This window comes from Panulirus ornatus, chromosome 72 (assembly GCF_036320965.1).
Source record: "Panulirus ornatus isolate Po-2019 chromosome 72, ASM3632096v1, whole genome shotgun sequence".
Classification (NCBI taxonomy): Eukaryota; Metazoa; Arthropoda; class Malacostraca; order Decapoda; family Palinuridae; genus Panulirus; species Panulirus ornatus.
The window spans coordinates 14,048,021-14,068,108 of NC_092295.1; the positions used below are offsets into that span (position 1 = coordinate 14,048,021).

General features: G+C 42.8%; 1 protein-coding gene across 1 annotated transcript; it reads right to left on the bottom strand.

Annotated features, from left to right (window-relative positions):
• Positions 1-882: 882 nt before the first annotated feature.
• Positions 883-19,564, bottom strand: LOC139748130 (chymotrypsin BII-like). Its single transcript, XM_071660802.1, has 7 exons — positions 19,436-19,564; positions 17,254-17,335; positions 16,973-17,117; positions 12,048-12,214; positions 1,853-1,939; positions 1,569-1,705; positions 883-1,214 (listed from the first exon to the last, which is right to left on the bottom strand). Exons 1-7 carry the CDS (start codon positions 19,481-19,483, stop codon positions 1,059-1,061), a joined length of 822 nt encoding a protein of 273 aa, XP_071516903.1. The 5' UTR covers positions 19,484-19,564; the 3' UTR covers positions 883-1,058.
• Between the last annotated feature and the right edge of the window lie 524 nt (positions 19,565-20,088).

The following is a 20,088-nucleotide window of genomic DNA, read 5'->3' on the forward strand; positions in this document are numbered from 1 at the left end:
ATATGAAATGTGTAGACATAGGAGAGCAGTAGGCGAAACTGAGGAAAAGTGTGGTAGGTGGGAGACAGACCTTGAGCCACATAACATCAAAGTTTGGGGACTCAAGGTGCTGGAGTCGTGCAACAGGTGTGTCTGATACATGGTTGATGAAGTTCAACCTAAGCTGTTGTAGATTAATGTGGACGAGACAGACTGTTACCGAGCAGGAGGTAAGATTCATGATTCTGTGTTTGAGCTGGAGTTTGGAGTAGACATCGTCCCTAACCTGGCACCTGAGTCCTATATCAAGAGAACAACATAAGAGACAAACAATCTGTTGGCAGATATCAAGAGAAGAGCTTTCATGTGTGTACATATGGAAATATTCAGCAAGTAGTTCACATCTTGATTAAGGTCAAGACTAAATCATGCTTCTCAGGTTTGGTCACAGCTAAAGAAGAAGGTCCAGAGTTAAGACATCTGAGTCACAGGAAGAGGCTAGAACCCTTTAAAATTGCTCATCATGGATGAGAGAAGAGTGATGAGTGACTCGATCACAATATTTAGATTTTCAAACCGTATTGATGACGGTGACAACCACCGCTCCTTCGAAAAATGTAGGGACAGGATAACCAGAAGACATGGCATAAGATTAAGCAAGACTACGGAAAAACAGATGCGAGGAAGACTATTATGTTGTGACACTGATGGATGAACAGAATTAACTGAATGAGAATATAGCAAATACAGAAGTTTAAAAACTAGCGCGATAATAGAAAATGTACCAGAAATGTGACCCCACGAGTGTCAACTTCCTCCCTGCATAGTACAACTTGATGATTACACACAGACACACACACACACACACACACACACACACAGGAGAAAAAATTTAACACAAAATATGATGACAGTTTATTTCAGATGGTTCATCTTTCTGAGAAGATGGCAGACAGAATTATCTCAGAAGGAAAATGTAATAAAGTCCATCAACGAAATTCACTCAAACGTGTGAAGGAAGAATGTTTCCTGTGCTTCGCGCCTTCACTTGTCTTCATTGGGTTGCTTTAGCAGATGATTCACGGAGTAACACCAGTCTTGGACTCGATCCAGTCCAGGTAGTGATGAACACGAGTGAAGGCGTCAGGGTATCCAGCCTCACACCCAGCAGAAGACCCGAAGGAGGTGATGCCGTAGGTCCTGCCATTGAGGTTCAATGGGCCGCCAGAGTCTCCCTGGGGAAGGAAGTGTTCAGTGAAAGTTAAGTTAATACTGACACGTAAACACCATCACTTCATGTGAAATAATCGACCAGTAAACCTGTATGATAAATAATCGACCAGTAAACCTGTATGATAAATAATCGACCAGTAAACCTGTATGATAAATAATCGACCAGTAAACCTGTATGATAAATGATCGACCAGTAAACTTGTATGATAAATGATCGACCAGTAAACTTGTATGATGAATGAACGACCAGTAATATTGTATGATAAATGGTCGACCAGTAATCTTGTATGATAAATGATCGACCAGTGATCTCGTATGACAATTAGCTGTTCAGAGAGAAATGAATTTCATCTTACATTGCAAGTTCCTTTGCCGCCGCTGGAGTTGATGCAGACCATACCACTCACAATCATGCCATACACATCGTTGCAGTCGTCGTTAGCAATGATGGGGACATCAACCTGTCGCAACACGCTGGACGTTCCGTCGGAAACTGTCAGAGGATAAAGGACATGGAGGCGATGACTACCGTCCACACTGTCATATCTACACTCCATCATACAGGTATTATCTTTCTCTTGTGGTAAACTTTTTCATAAAACTTTTAGAGATAAAAACTACGACTGTCGGCTTCACTTACGGTCAGAGGAGCGACCCCAGCCAGTGGGGGTCACTACGGTGCCAACAGAGACGTCGGAGGCTGGTAGCTTAACAGGCTGGATGTTCTCTGTCAGAGAAAAGTTGAAATGTATATGAGTATACACAAGGAGGGAAAGAATACATCCCACGTATTCCCCGAGTGTCGTAGAAGGCGACTAAAGGGGACGGGAGCGGAGGGCTAGAAACCCTCTACTCCATGCATTCTAACTTCCTAAAAGGGAAAACAGAAGAAGGAGTCACGCGGGGAGTGCTCGTCCTCCTCGAAGGCTCAGATTGGGGTCTCTAAATGTGTGTGGATGTAACCAAGATCAGAAAAAAAGGAGAGATAGGTAGCATGTTTGAGGAAAGGAACCTGGATGTTCTGGCTCTGAGTGAAACGAAGCTCAAGGGTAAAGGGGAAGAGAAGTTTGGGAATGTCTTGGGAGTAAAGTCAGTGGTTGGTGAGAGGACAAGAGCAAAGGAAGGAGTAGCACTACTGCTGAAGCAGGAGTTGTGGGAGTATGAGATAGAGTGTAAGAAAATAAATTCTAGATCGATGTGGGTATTACTGAAAGTGGATGGAGAGAGATGGGTGATTGTTGGTGCCTATGCACCTGGCCATGGGAAGAAAGATCATGAGAGGCAAGTGTTTTGGGAGCAGCTGAGTGAGTGTGTTGGCAGCTTTGATGCACAAGACCGGGTTATAGTGATGGGTGATTTAAATACAAAGGTGAGTAATGTGGCAGTTGAGGGAATAATTGGTGTACATGGGGTATTCAGTGTTGTAAATGGAAATGGTGCAGAGACTGTAGATTTGTGTGCTAAAAAAAAAGACTGATGATTGGGAATACTTGGTTTAAAAAAGTTATACTTAAGTATACGTATGTGTGTAGGAGAGTTGGTCAAAGGGCGTTATTGGATTACGTGCTAATTGATAGGCGTGTAAAAGAGAGACTTTTGGATGTTAAAGTGCAGAGAGGGGCAGCTAGAGGGATGTCTGATCATTATCTTGTGGAGGCGAACGTGAAGATTTGTAGACGATTTCAAAAAAGAAGAGAGAGTGTTGGGGAGAAGAAAGTGATGAGAGTAAGTGAGCCTGGAAAGAACTGTGTGAGGAAGTACTAGGAGCGCTGAATAGCAAAAGATGAGAACCAATGACATGCGGGAATTGGGTGAAGAATGGGATGTATTTGGGGAAGCAGTGATGGCTTGCGCAAAAGATGCATATTGCATGAGAAAGGTGGGAGGTGAGCAGATAAGAAAGAGTAGTGAGTGGTGGAATGAAGAAGTAAGGATATTAGTAAAAGAGAAGAGAGAGGCATTTGGACGATACTTGCAGGAGAGTGGTGCAAATGAGTGGGTGGTGTATAAAAGAAAGCGGTAGGAGGTCAAGAGAAAGGTGCAAGGATTGAAAAAGACGGCAAAGGAGAGTTGGGGTGAGAGAGTATCGTTAAATTTTAGGGGGCATAAAAAGATGTTTTGGAGGGAAGTAAATAAAGTGCCTAAGACAAGAGAACGAATGGGAACATCGGTGAAGGGGGAAAGTCGGTAGGTGATAACAGGTAGTGATGAAGTGAGAAGGAGATGGAGTGATTATTTCAAAGGTTTTTTGAATGTGTTTGATGAAAGAGTGGCAGATATAGGGTGTTTTGGTGTGAATGATGTGCGAAATAAGAGGGTCAGGGAGAAGAGATAGTGAAAGTTTTGCTGAAGATGAAAGCCGATTTTGATGGTAATGCTGTGGAATCTATTTAAATTTATTCTAAAAAGTGACTGTGTTGATGACTGGTTGGTGAGGATATTCAGTGTATGTATGGATCATGGTGAAGTGTCTGAGGATTAGCAGAATGCATGCATAGTGCCATTGTACAAAGGCAAAGGAGATAAAGGTGAGTGCTCAAATTACAGAGGTATAAGTCTGTTGAGTATTCCTGGGAAAATATATGGGAGGGTATTAACTGAGAGGGTGAAGGCATGTACAGAGCATCAGATTGGGGAAGAGCAGTGTGGTTTCAGAAGTGGTAGAGGATGTGTGGATCAGGTGTTTGCTTTGAAGAATGTATGTGAGAAATACTTAGAAAAGCAAATGGATTTGTATGTAGCATTTATGGATCTGGAGAAGGCATATGATAGAGTTGATAGAGATGCTCTGTGGAAGGTATTAAGAATATTTGGTGTGAGGGGCAAGTTGTTAGAAGCAGTGAAAAGTTTTTATCGAGGATGAAAGGCATGTGTACGAGTAGGAAGAGAGGAAAGTAACTGGTTCTCAGTGAATGTCGGTTTGCGGCAGAGTTGCGTGATGTCTCCATGGTTGTTTAATTTGTTTATGGATGGAGTTGTTATGGAGGTGAATGCAAGAGTTTTGGAGAGAGGGGCAAGTATGCAGTCTGTTGGGGATGAGAGAGCTTGGGAAGTGAGTCAGTTGTTGTTCGCTGATGATACAGCGCTGGTGGCTGATGCGAGTGAGAAACTACAGAAATTAGTGACTGAGTTTGGCAAAGTGTGTGAGAGAAGAAAGCTGAGAGTAAATGTGAATAAGAGCAAGGTTATTAGGCACGGTAGGGTTGAGGGACAAGTCAATTGGGAGGTAAATCTGAATGGAGAAAAACTGGAGGAAGTGAAGTGTTTTAGATATCTGGGAGTGGATCTGGCAGCGGATGGAACTATGGAAGCGGAAGTAAGTCACAAGATGGGGGAGGGGACGAAGGTTCTGGGAGCGTTGAAGAATGTGTGGAAGTCGAGAACATTATCTCAGAGAGCAAGATTGGTTCTAACAATGTTATATGGTTGCGAGGCATAGACTATAGATAGGATTGTGCGGAGGAGGGTGGATATGTTGGAAATGAGATGTTTGAGGACAATATGTAATGTGAGATTGTTTGATCGAGTGATTAATGAGAGGGTAAGACAGATGTGTGGTAATAAAAAGAGTGTGGTTGAGAGATCAGAAGAGGTGTATTGAAATGGTATGGTCACATGGAGAGAATGAGTAAGGAAAGATTGACAAAGAGGATATATGTGTCAGAGGTGGAGGGAACGAGGAGACGTGGGAGACCAAATTGGAGGTGAAAGGATGGAGTGAAAAAGATTTTGAGTGATCGGGACTTGAACATACAAGAGGGTGAAAAGAGTGCAAGGAATGGAGTGAATTGGAACGATGTGGTATACCGGGGTCGACGTGCTGTCAATGGATTGAACCAGGGCAGGTGAAGCGTCTGAGGTAAACCATGGAAAGTTTTGTGGGGCCTGGATGTGGGATAGGGGAGAAAGAATACTTCCCACGCATTCCCCACGTGTCGTAGAAGGCGGCTAAAGGGGACGGGAGCGGGGGGCAAGAAATACTCCCCTCCTTGTATTCTAACTTTCTAAAAGGGGAAACAGAAGAAGGAGTCACGCGGGGAGTGCTCATCCTCCTCGAGGGCTCAGATTAGGGTGTCTAAATGTGTGTGGATGTAACCAAGATGAGAAAAAAGGAGAGATAGGTAGTATGTTTGAGTAAAGGAACCTGGATATATATATATATATATATATATATATATATATATATATATATATATATATATATATATATATATATATATATATATATATATATATATATATATATATATATATATATATATATATATATATATATATATATATTTTTTTTTTTTTTTTTTTTTCATACTTTGTCGCTGTCTCCCGCGTTTGCGAGGTAGCGCAAGGAAACAGACGAAAGAAATGGCCCAACCCCCCCATACACATGTACATACACACGTCCACACACGCAAATATACACACCTACACAGCTTTCCATGGTTCACCCCAGACGCTTCACATGCCTTGATTCAATCCACTGACAGCACGTCAACCCCTGTATACCACATCGCTCCAATTCACTCTATTCCTTGCCCTCCTTTCACCCTCCTGCATGTTCAGGCCCCGATCACACAAAATCCTTTTCACTCCATCTTTCCACCTCCAATTTGGTCTCCCTCTTCTCCTCGTTCCCTCCACCTCCGACACATATATCCTCTTGGTCAATCTTTCCTCACTCATTCTCTCCATGTGCCCAAACCATTTCAAAACACCCTCTTCTGCTCTCTCAACCACGCTCTTTTTATTTCCACACATCTCTCTTACCCTTACGTTACTTACTCGATCAAACCACCTCACACCACACATTGTCCTCAAACATCTCATTTCCAGCACATCCATCCTCCTGCGCACAACTCTATCCATAGCCCACGCCTCGCAACCATACAACATTGTTGGAACTACTATTCCTTCAAACATACCCATTTTTGCTTTCCGGGATAATGTTCTCGACTTCCACACATTTTTCAAGGCTCCCAAAATTTTCGCCCCCTCCCCCACCCTATGATCCACTTCCGCTTCCATGGTTCCATCCGCTGACAGATCCACTCCCAGATATCTAAAACACTTCACTTCCTCCAGTTTTTCACCATTCAAACTCACCTCCCAATTGACTTGACCCTCAACCCTACTGTACCTAATAACCTTGCTCTTATTGACATTTACTCTTAACTTTCTTCTTCCACACACTTTACCAAACTCCGTCACCAGCTTCTGCAGTTTCTCACATGAATCCGCCACCAGCGCTGTATCATCAGCGAACAACAACTGACTCACTTCCCAAGCTCTCTCATCCCCAACAGACTTCATACTTGCCCCTCTTTCCAAAACTCTTGCATTTACCTCCCTAACAACCCCATCCATAAACAAATTAAACAACCATGGAGACATCACACACCCCTGCCGCAAACCTACATTCACTGAGAACCAATCACTTTCCTCTCTTCCTACACGTACACATGCCTTACATCCTCGATAAAAACTTTTCACTGCTTCTAACAACTTGCCACCCACACCATATATTCTTAATACCTTCCACAGAGCATCTCTATCAACTCTATCATATGCCTTCTCCAGATCCATAAATGCTACATACAAATCCATTTGCTTTTCTAAGTATTTCTCACATACATTCTTCAAAGCAAATACCTGATCCACACATCCTCTACCACTTCTGAAACCACACTGCTCTTCCCCAATCTGATGCTCTGTACATGCCTTCACCCTCTCAATCAATACCCTCCAATATAATTTACCAGGAATACTCAACAAACTTATACCTCTGTAATTTGAGCACTCACTCTTATCCCCTTTGAGAGAGCTTGGGAAGTGAGTCAGTTGTTGTTCGCTGATGATACAGCGCTGGTGGCTGATTCATGTGAGAAACTGCAGAAGCTGGTGACTGAGTTTGGTAAAGTGTGTGAAAGAAGAAAGTTAAGAGTAAATGTGAATAAGAGCAAGGTTATTAGGTACAGTAGGGTTGAGGGTCAAGTCAATTGGGAGGTAAGTTTGAATGGAGAAAAACTGGAGGAAGTAAAGTGTTTTAGATATCTACATATACATGTGTATGGGGGTGGGTTGGGCCATTTCTTTCGTCTGTTTCCTTGCGCTACCTCGCAAACGCGGGAGACTGCGACAAAGCAAATATATATATATATATATATATATATATATATATATATATATATATATATATATATATATATATATATATATATATATATTTTTTTTTTTTTTTTCATACTATTTGCCATTTCCCGCGTTAGCGAGGTAGCGTTAAGAACAGAGAACTGGGCCTTAGAGGGAATATCCTCACTTGACCCCCTTCTCTGTTCCTTCTTTTGGAAAATTAAAAAAAAACAAGAAAGGGGAGGATTTCCAGCCACCCGCTCCCTCCCCTTTTAGTCGCCTTCTACGACAACGCAGGGAATACGTGGGAAGTATTCTTTCCCCTATCCCCAGGGATAATATATATATATATATATATATATATATATATATATATATATATATATATATATATATATATATATATATATATATATATATATATATATATATAAGAACAGAGGACTGGGCCTTTGAGGGAATATCCTCACCTGGCCCCCTTCTCTGTTCCTTCTTTTGGAAAATTAAAAAAAAAAATAATGAGAGGGGAGGATTTCCAGCCCCCCGCTCCCTCCCCTTTTAGTCGCCTCCTACGACACGCAGGGAATACGTGGGAAGTATTCTTTCTCCCCTATCACCATGTCTCCATGGTTGTTTAATTTGTTTATGGATGGGGTTGTTAGGGAGGTAAATGCAAGAGTTTTGGAAAGAGGGGCAAGTATGAAGTCTGTTGGGGATGAGAGAGCTTGGGAAGTGAGTCAGTTGTTGTTCGCTGATGATACAGCGCTGGTGGCTGATTCATGTGAGAAACTGCAGAAGCTGGTGACTGAGTTTGGTAAAGTGTGTGGAAGAAGAAAGTTAAGAGTAAATGTGAAAAAGAGCAAGGTTATTAGGTATACTAGGGTTGAGGGTCAAGTCAATTGGGAGGTGAGTTTGAATGGAGAAAAACTGGAGGAAGTGAAGTGTTTTAGATATCTGGGAGTGGATCTGGCAGCGGATGGAACCATGGAAGCGGAAGTGGATCATAGGGTGGGGGAGGGGGCGAAAATCCTGGGGGCCTTGAAGAATGTGTGGAAGTCGAGAACATTATCTCGGAAAGCAAAAATGGGTATGTTTGAAGGAATAGTGGTTCCAACAATGTTGTATGGTTGCGAGGCGTGGGCTATGGATAGAGTTGTGCGCAGGAGGATGGATGTGCTGGAAATGAGATGTTTGAGGACAATGTGTGGTGTGAGGTGGTTTGATCGAGTGAGTAACGTAAGGGTGAGAGAGATGTGTGGAAATAAAAAGAGCGTGGTTGAGAGAGCAGAAGAGGGTGTTTTGAAGTGGTTTGGGCACATTGAGAGAATGAGTGAGGAAAGATTGACCAAGAGGATATATGTGTCGGAGGTGGAGGGAACGAGGAGAAGAGGGAGACCAAATTGGAGGTGGAAAGATGGAGTGAAAAAGATTTTGTGTGATCGGGGCCTGAACATGCAGGAGGGTGAAAGGAGGGCAAGGAATAGAGTAAATTGGAGCGATGTGGTATACCGGGGTTGACGTGCTGTCAGTGGATTGAATCAAGGCATGTGAAGCGTCTGGGGTAAACCATGGAAAGCTGTGTAGGTGTGTATATTTGCGTGTGTGGACGTATATATATACATGTGCATGGGGGGGGGTTGGGCCATTTCTTTCGTCTGTTTCCTTGCGCTACCTCGCAAACGCGGGAGACAGCGACAAAGTATAATAATAAAAATAATAATAAAATATATATATATATATATATTTTTTTTTTTTTTTTTTTTTTTATACTTTGTCGCTGTCTCCCGCGTTTGCGAGGTAGCGCAAGGAAACAGACGAAAGAAATGGCCCAACCCCCCCCATACACATGTACATACACACGTCCACACACGCAAATATACATACCTACACAGCTTTCCATGGTTTACCCCAGACGCTTCACATGCCTTGATTCAATCCACTGACAGCACGTCAACCCCTGTATACCACATCGCTCCAATTCACTCTATTCCTTGCCCTCCTTTCACCCTCCTGCATGTTCAGGCCCCGATCACACAAAATCCTTTTCACTCCATCTTTCCACCTCCAATTTGGTCTCCCTCTTCTCCTCGTTCCCTCCACCTCCGACACATATATCCTCTTGGTCAATCTTTCCTCACTCATTCTCTCCATGTGCCCAAACCATTTCAAAACACCCTCTTCTGCTCTCTCAACCACGCTCTTTTTATTTCCACACATATCTCTTACCCTTACGTTACTTACTCGATCAAACCACCTCACACCACACATTGTCCTCAAACATCTCATTTCCAGCACATCCATCCTCCTGCGCACAACTCTATCCATAGCCCACGCCTCGCAACCATACAACATTGTTGGAACTACTATTCCTTCAAACATACCCATTTTTGCTTTCCGGGATAATGTTCTCGACTTCCACACATTTTTCAAGGCTCCCAAAATTTTCGCCCCCTCCCCCACCCTATGATCCACTTCCGCTTCCATGGTTCCATCCGCTGACAGATCCACTCCCAGATATCTAAAACACTTCACTTCCTCCAGCCTCTCACCATTCAAACTCACCTCCCAATTGACTTGACCCTCAACCCTACTGTACCTAATAACCTTGCTCTTATTGACATTTACTCTTAACTTTCTTCTTCCACACACTTTACCAAACTCCGTCACCAGCTTCTGCAGTTTCTCACATGAATCCGCCACCAGCGCTGTATCATCAGCGAACAACAACTGACTCACTTCCCAAGCTCTCTCATCCCCAACAGACTTCATACTTGCCCCTCTTTCCAAAACTCTTGCATTTACCTCCCTAACAACCCCATCCATAAACAAATTAAACAACCATGGAGACATCACACACCCCTGCCGCACACCTACATTCACTGAGAACCAATCACTTTCCTCTCTTCCTACACGTACACATGCCTTACATCCTCGATAAAAACTTTTCACTGCTTCTAACAACTTGCCTCCCACACCATATATTCTTAATACCTTCCACAGAGCATCTCTATCAACTCTATCATATGCCTTCTCCAGATCCATAAATGCTACATACAAATCCATTTGCTTTTCTAAGTATTTCTCACATACATTCTTCAAAGCAAACACCTGATCCACACATCCTCTACCACTTCTGAAACCACACTGCTCTTCCCCAATCTGATGCTCTGTACATGCCTTCACCCTCTCAATCAATACCCTCCCATATAATTTACCATATATATATATATATATATATATATATATATATATATATATATATATATATATATATATATATATATATATATATATATATATATATATATATATATATATACATATATATATATATATATATATATATATATATATTGTTTGGTAAAGTGTGTGAAAGAAGAAAGTTAAGAGTAGATGTGAATAAGAGCAAGGTTATTAGGTACAGTAGGGTTGAGGGTCAAGTCAATTGGGAGGTAAGTTTGAATGGAGAAAAACTGGAGGAAGGTATAGTGTTTTAGATATCTGGGAGTGGATCTGGCAGCGGATGGAACCATGGAAGCGGAAGTGAATCATAGGGTGGGGGAGGGGGCGAAAATCCTGGGAGCCTTGAAGAATGTGTCGAAGTCGAGAACATTATATCGGAAAGCAAAAATGGGTTTGTTTGAAGGAATAGTGGTTCCAACAATGTTGTATGGTTGCGAGGCGTGGGCTATGGATAGAGTTGTGCGCAGGAGGGTGGATGTGCTGGAAATGAGATGTTTGAAGACAATGTGTGGTGTGAGGTGGTTTGATCGAGTAAGTAATGTAAGGGTAAGAGAGATATGTGGAAATAAAAAGAGCGTGGTTGAGAGAGCAGAAGAGGGTGTTTTGAAATGGTTTGGGCACATGGAGAGAATGAGTGAGGAAAGATTGACCAAGATGTGTCGGAGGTGGAGGGAACGAGGAGAACTGGGAGACTAAATTGGAGGTGGAAAGATGGAGTGAAAAAGATTTTGAGTGATCGGGTCCTGAACATGCAGGAGGGTGAAAGGCGGGCAAGGAATAGAGTGAATTGCATCGATGTGGTATACCGGGGTTGACGTGCTGTCAGTGGATTGAATCAGGGCATGTGAAGCGTCTTGGGTAAACCATGGAAAGTTGTGTGGGGACTGGATGTGGAAAGGGAGCTGTGGTTTCGGGCATTATTGCATGACAGCTAGAGACTGAATGTGAACGAATGGGGCCTTTGTTGTCTTTTCCTAGCGCTACCTCGCACACATGAGGGGGGAGGGGGATGGTATTCCATGTGTGGCGAGGTGGCGATGGAAATGAATAAAGGCAGACAGTGTGAATTGTGTGCATGGGTATATATGTATGTGTCTGTGTGTGTTGTAGGTATGTATATTTGCGTGTGTGGACATGTATGTATATTCATGTGTATGGGGTTGGGTTGGGCCATTTCTTTCGTCTGTTTCCTTGCGCTACCTCGCAAACGCGGGAGACAGCGACAAAGCAAAAAAAAATAAAATAAATAATATATATATATACGTTATTCACCCTAACCAGGATGAACAGTTGGGTTGGTTGTGTATATGATTAGTATGTGTCATTACTCCTTTTTACCACTTTTGTGGCCCCGTCTCTTGGCCTTGTTTATGTATAATGACTTTACTGGTGTGTGTGTGTGTGTGTGTGTGTGTGTGTGTGTGTGTGTGTGTGTGTGTGCCCCTAATATGGTTAAGTAGTTTTACCTGTGAAGTTGACAGCTGAGGGCAACTTGATGAGAGCAATGTCGTTCAAGAGGTAGAGAAACACCCACTCTTCGTGTGTGAAGAAATCTGTTGAAGTCATGGTAACTTGGGTCTCTTCCTCCAACCTTATGTTGTGGGCGCCCAGGACCACCTGGACGAAGGACGCTCTGAGGGAGGGAGACACAAGGTATACATACAACCCACTGAGGGAGGGAGACACAAGGTATACATACAACCTACTGAGGGAGGGAGGCACAAGGTATACATACAACCCACTGAGGGAGGGAGACACAAGGTATACATACAACCCACTGAGGGAGGGAGGCACAATGTATACATACAACCCACTGAGGGAGGGGGACACAAGGTATACATACAACCCACTGAGGGAGGGAGACACAAGGTATACATACAACCCACTGAGGGAGGGAGGCACAAGGTATACATACAACCCACTGAGGGAGGGAGACACAAGGTATACATACAACCCACTGAGGGAGGGAGACACAAGGTATACATACAACCCACTGAGGGAGGGGGACACAAGGTATACATACAACCCACTGAGGGAGGGAGACACAAGGTATACATACAACCCACTGAGGGAGGGAGACACAAGGTATACATACAACCCACTGAGGGAGGGAGGCACAAGGTATACATACAACCCACTGAGGGAGGGAGACACAAGGTATACATACAACCCACTGAGGGAGGGAGACACAAGGTATACATACAACCCACTGAGGGAGGGAGACACAAGGTATACATACAACCCACTGAGGGAGGGAGACACAAGGTATACATACAACCCACTGAGGGAGGGAGGACACAAGGTATACATACAACCCACTGAGGGAGGGAGACACAAGGTATACATACAACCCACTGAGGGAGGGAGACACAAGGTATACATACAACCCACTGAGGGAGGGAGACACAAGGTATACATACAACCCACTGAGGGAGGGAGACACAAGGTATACATACAACCCACTGAGGGAGGGAGACACAAGGTATACATACAACCCACTGAGGGAGGGAGGCACAAGGTATACATACAACCCACTGAGGGAGGGAGACACAAGGTATACATACAACCCACTGAGGGAGGGAGGCACAAGGTATACATACAACCCACTGAGGGAGGGAGACACAAGGTATACATACAACCCACTGAGGGAGGGAGGCACAAGGTATACATACAACCCACTGAGGGAGGGAGGCACAAGGTATACATACAACCCACTGAGGGAGGGAGGCACAAGGTATACATACAACCCACTGAGGGAGGGAGACACAAGGTATACATACAACCCACTGAGGGAGGGAGGCACAAGGTATACATACAACCCACTGAGGGAGGGAGACACAAGGTATACATACAACCCACTGAGGGAGGGAGACACAAGGTATACATACAACCCACTGAGGGAGGGAGGCACAAGGTATACATACAACCCACTGAGGGAGGGAGGCACAAGGTATACATACAACCCACTGAGGAAAGCACCCGGCCAGGGTTATGGTGGGTGTCTGTCTCTCTTGTTAATATTTTGATCATCCAGGAATCGTGACCTTTGACGTAATAGATAAGTGTATTTCTATCTATCGACTTGGATGTAGGAAGTGATGTCATCACTACACTTAACCAAGTAAGGAATGATACACACACTTGACCTAATACAAGTGGGTAACGTTAATCAATGACTCTACTAAATTACGCTTAATTAATTTCTTCTATAAGATATCTAATTTTGTGGAGTCACTTCCCTATGGATAATCTATATATATATATATATATATATATATATATATATATATATATATATATATATATATATATATTTTTTTTTTTTTTTTTTTGCCGCTGTCTCCCGCGTTTGCGAGGTAGCGCAAGGAAACAGACGAAAGAAATGGCCCAACCCACCCCCATACACATGTATATACATACGTCCACACACGCAAATATACATACCTACACAGCTTTCCATGGTTTACCCCAGACGCTTCACATGCCTTGATTCAATCCACTGACAGCACGTCAACCCCGGTATACCACATCGATCCAATTCACTCTATTCCTTGCCCTCCTTTCACCCTCCTGCATGTTCAGGCCCCGATCACACAAAATCTTTTTCACTCCATCTTTCCACCTCCAATTTGGTCTCCCTCTTCTCCTCGTTCCCTCCACCTCCGACACATATATTCTCTTGGTCAATCTTTCCTCACTCATTCTCTCCATGTGCCCGAACCATTTCAAAACACCCTCTTCTGCTCTCTCAACCACGCTCTTTTTATTTCCACACATCTCTCTTACCCTTACGTTACTTACTCGATCAAACCACCTCACACCACACATTGTCCTCAAACATCTCATTTCCAGCACATCCATCCTCCTGCGCACAACTCTATCCATAGCCCACGCCTCGCAACCATACAACATTGTTGGAACCACTATTCCTTCAAACATACCCATTTTTGCTTTCCGAGATAATGTTCTCGACTTCCACACATTCTTCAAGGCTCCCAGAATTTTCGCCCCCTCCCCCACCCTATGATCCACTTCCGCTTCCATGGTTCCATCCGCTGCCAGATCCACTCCCAGATATCTAAAACACTTCACTTCCTCCAGTTTTTCTCCATTCAAACTCACCTCCCAATTGACTTGACCCTCAACCCTACTGTACCTAATACCCTTGCTCTTATTCACATTTACTCTTAACTTTCTTCTTTCACACACTTTACCATATATATATATATATATATATATATATATATATATATATATATATATATATATATATATATATATATATATATATATATATATATATATATATATATATATATATATATATATATATATATATATATATATATATATACGCCCACATACGCACAGATACATACACCTACACAGATATTACATACATACACATGGAATATTCATACTTGCTTGCCTTCATACATTCCCATCGCTACCACGCCCCAGAGGAAAACAGCATTGCTGTCCCCTGCTTTAGCGAGGTAGCGCAAGGAATACAGAGAAACAATGGCCACATTCGTTCACACTCAGTCTCTAGCTTTCATGTGTAATGCACCGAAACCACAGCTCCCTATCCGCATACAGCCCTCCTCCCCCCCTACTTCCCCTTGGTTTACCCCAGACGCTTCACATGCCCTGGTTCATTCCATTGACAGCACGTCGACCCAGGTATACCACAAGGTTCCAATTCACTCTATTCCTTGCACGCCTCTCACCCTCCTGTCATATGTTCAGGCCCCGATGGCTGAAAAAATTTTTCACTCCATCCTTCCACCTCCCGCTTCTCCTTGTTCCCGCCACCTTTAACACATATATCCTCTTTGTCAATCTTTCCTCACTCATTTTTTCCATATGTCCAAACCATTTCAGCACACTCTTCTCTGTTCTCTCAACCATACCGTTTATTACCACACATATCTCTTACCCTTTCATTACTTACTCGATCAAACCACCTCACACCACATAGTGCCCTCAAACATTTCATTGACAACACATCCACCCTCTTCCGTAAAACCCTATCTATAGCCCATGCCTCGCAGCCCTATAATATTGTTGGAACCACTATTCCTTCAAACATACCCATTTTTGCTTTCCGAGATAACGTTCTCTCCTTCCACACATTCATCATCGCTCAAAGAACCTTCGACCCCTCCCCCACCCTGTGACTCACTTTCGTTTCCATGGTTCCATCCGCGGTTAAGTCCACTCCCAGATATACAAAACACTTCACTTTCTCCAATTTCTCTCCATTCACACTTACAACCCAATTAACTTGTCCCTCAACCCCACTGAGCCTAATAACCTTGCTCTTATCCACATTTACCCTCAACTTTCTCCTTTCACACACTTTTCCAAACTCAGTCACCAACTTCTGCAGTTTCTCACACGAATCAGGCACTAGAGCTGTATCGTCGGCAAACAACAACTGACTCACTTCCTAAGCTCTCTCATCCACAGCAGACTGCATACTCGGCCCTCTCTCCAAAACTCTTGCATTTACCTCCCTAACAACCCCATCCATAAACAAATTAAACAACCATGGAGACATCACACACCCCTGCCGCAGACCGACATTCAGTGGAAACCAATCACTTTCCTCTCTTCCTACTCTTCTAGCAACTTACCTCCCACACCATATACTCTTAAGACCTTCCACAAAGCATCTCTATCAACCCTATCATATGCCCTCTCTAAATCCATGAATGCTACATACAAACCCATCTGTTTTTCTAAGTATTTCTCACACATTTTCAAAGCAAACACCTGATCCACAAATCCTCTACCACTTCTGAGACCACACTGCTCTTCCCCAATCTGATGCTGTGTACATGCCTTCACCCTCTCAATCAATATCCTCCCATATAATTTCCCAGGAATAATCAATAAACTGATGTCTTTGTAGTTTGAACACTCACCTTTATCCTCTTTGCCTGTGTGCAATTGCACTGTGCATGCTTTCTGCCAATCCTAAGACACTTCACCATGATTCATACATATACTGAATATCCACACAAACCAGTCAACAACGCAGTCATCTCCCTTTTTTGATAAAATCCACTGCAATACCATCCAAACCTGCTGTCTTGCCTTGCCTCGGAATCACTTATATGGAGCTACGGCAGCTCCAAGGCTGCGCTACAATCAGTAGGAGGGAAAAGATGAATTGTTATGGAACAAGAAGTTCTCCGAAAAGATTAGACTCCTTTTTCACCACTGAAAATAACACAGCCCCGCTCTAGGTGAAGTTTCAGTCCGGGTGTAACATAAGGCAGGAGTTCGGTGGTTAGATTTGATGAGGTCATCTGTCCTTCCCGAAATATAAGCATCATCTTGAATGACTCTTCTTAAATACTTCTCTTCCTGTTCATATACTCACCCGTCCATGCAGTGAGCTGCGGTCATAACCCATTCGTTGGAGATGAGGGAGCCACCACAGAAGTACATGTCGTCTATGAAGAGCGCCGCCTGGTGGGGCCAAGAGTGTGGTGTGGCTTCAATACCGCCAACGATACGAGACTCTCCTGTCAGGTAGAATGGTCGAGGATAATGGTGTAAGGTTCACAATGATCACCTCAAATGCCATACACTTCTGTAAGGACACTCGGTTACATATACTATCATGTATTGTGTTTATAACCATAACATATATGACCTCACCCGTCCTGGGGGCTCCTCTTGGTGGGACCAGGGGCTTGGGCGACTTCCAGTGCCATTCTTTGCCCGCAGCGGGGTTACCACTCTGTGGGAGGGAGGCACACTTACTCTGCTACTTATTGTATATTGACTGTCACTTGTGTTATATACTGGTTAATAAGATATTGACTGTCACTTGTGTTATATACTGGTTAATAAGATATTGACTGTCACCTGTGTTATATACTGGTTAATAAGATGAGTATAAAAGCTCTCTCGTCTAAAAATGGTAACACGATCCATAGGGTTGGAAACATGTTTTAGTTTAGCATATACAGAAAACCTACCAATGTATGCTCATATATCCATTATTGCTCATCTCAACATAACAGAGTTAAATTGTCATCGTTTTAATCTAAGTTCTTTAGGGCATTACGCATTTGTAGTCCAGAGTTTATTGATGATGAGTTTAAGAAGATATACTCTATTGGATCTAAGTTAAAGTACCCTAGATCTTTCGTTGATAAATCCCTTAAGTTAGCAAAGAAATCATTTTATAGAGTTGAGACCAAACCTCCCACTGACACCAAGAATCTTTTTTTTTTCTTCCTTTCACTATAGTTCTACTTCCCATGTTGCTTAAGTCCTTTAATTGTAGATGTTGCCTTCAGCAACAACAATACTATAAAGAATATCTGGAACTTACCAGAAAGTTCTGCAAGCTGTGTTTATGAAGTACCATGTAAATACTGTGATATGTTCCATGTTGGGCAGACTGGTAAGGATCTTTCTGTTAGACTTAAGCAACATAAATATAGCAGGTGAACAGGACGAGAATCAAATGCCTTGTTTAATCATATTAAAAATTAAGATCATTGTACTCTCTGGAGTTATTAACTCTAACTCCTGTACTACGAGAAATATCACTAAATCTTCTAACATCAAATATACAAAGAATTGTAACATTAACATTAGTGAAGGTTTTTACGAATTGGATAGCTTTACTTGTAATAGAATCAGTAAACAGTTTTCCTTCTTGTCCACATAACAAATTTTATGATATGCACGTTGCCAGACTTAAACACACATGATCCTCACTTGGCGTCCTAGCTACGTCTCTTCGATGTATATCAACTGACTGTTTTATTTCTCTCTTGTGTCTCCCGTGATGATGCGATTATTACATGAAAGTGCACTTGGGAACTTATCGTGTAACCTAACCTATGCTGATATGGTGAAGTTATACTTCAGTTGGTATTGAATGACAAGATATATCCCTGTACACATGTCAAGCTCTGTAGTTCAGACATGACATTCTGAATAAATCTCCGCAAATCCAAAATTATGTCACTAAAGACCAATGTTTTAAAAGCCTTGTAGTTTACACTTAGCTCACAAAAGTCACTCAAAATAGGCGACCTAGTAGCCTCATATTCTAATGAATGCACCTCAGTATCAAAGACAAGATCTAAAAGGACCATAGACTGGCGTTAATGGCCAACAAAGGTCGTGTTTCAATATGATACAAACTTTTTTAAAGGCCATGTTTTCCCGTGTGGTGAGGGCACCTCCAGCTAGCCATGGCTCTGCAAAGCCTTACCATTGTACAAGACCTCCACCCACACACCTTCCCACGGTTATATGAAATGTTGAAGACGAGTCAAACCACAGGAGTGGCGAGTGGTTAGAAGTGATAATGATCACAGATGTTGCAACACAAAATACGAGATATGTTTCCAAAGGCAATTGGAAGCAGTTATGATACGTGATCAGGTTGCATCATGCGTTAGCGAGTGATACATTGTGAAACGACAGATAAATGGACGGGAGAAGATGTGAGGTATGTAGAGTGTGGAAATGAAGTATTGCAGGAGATGACCTGCAGACAATGACAAGGATGTTAGACGTAAGTGAAATATACCCTAGCAACCAGTGCGTTGTTTGTATGTAAACAATAAACCCTGGCAAACACTACGTTGTTTGTATGTAAACAATAAACCCTGGCAAACAGTATGTTGTTTGTATGTAAACAATAAACCCTGGCAAACAGTACGTTGTTTGTATGTAAACAATAAACCCTGGCAAACAGCACGTTGTTTATATGTAAACAATAAGAGATACAAGATAAACAACAGATGGAAGTGGTAAACTTAGTTTACAAATGTGTCAACGTGACGAGATGATCTCGGGGTCTTGGTCAACTCACGGCGGAGGCAAGAGCCAGGAAGAGTAAGAGAACAAGCCGAGCGACCATGGTTGACTGGTGGCAGAGGAGCAGCAGCTACTACTGCGATGGACCTGCTCTAAGCACATTATATACCAGAGGAAGTTCATGTAACAGGTTTATCCCAGCGTGGAGCCAGGCCTGTTGGCCCGCCCTTACTCCCATCTTACCAGATGGTCCCTCACAAACTGTCACTTGATAATAACATCTTACATAACCTGACCTACATTGCTCTTACTGGTATACAGATGAAGACAACACAAACGTCTGCATATGTTGATGAGTTGTCCAGATTTTTGTGTCTGTATCTCATGAAAGGCAAATTTTGGTGGACAACATCAATAATGATTGGTCTGGGGTAGTCAACATGACTCTCACAACTCATTATAACAGTTGTGGTACATGTTGTGGAAGCAACTGAGTCTCAGAAGGTCAGTGATGTCCATAAGACGGCATAATACACCTGTGTGAATATGGAAATGTCTGATGAAATGTCTCTATACAGTGGAAGAGGTGGCCCTATAAACAGTGTAGGAGATGGCCCTATATACAGTGTAGGAGGTGGCCCTATATACAGTGAAGGAGGTGGCCCTATATACAGTGTAGGAGGTGGCCCTATAAACAGTATAGGAGGT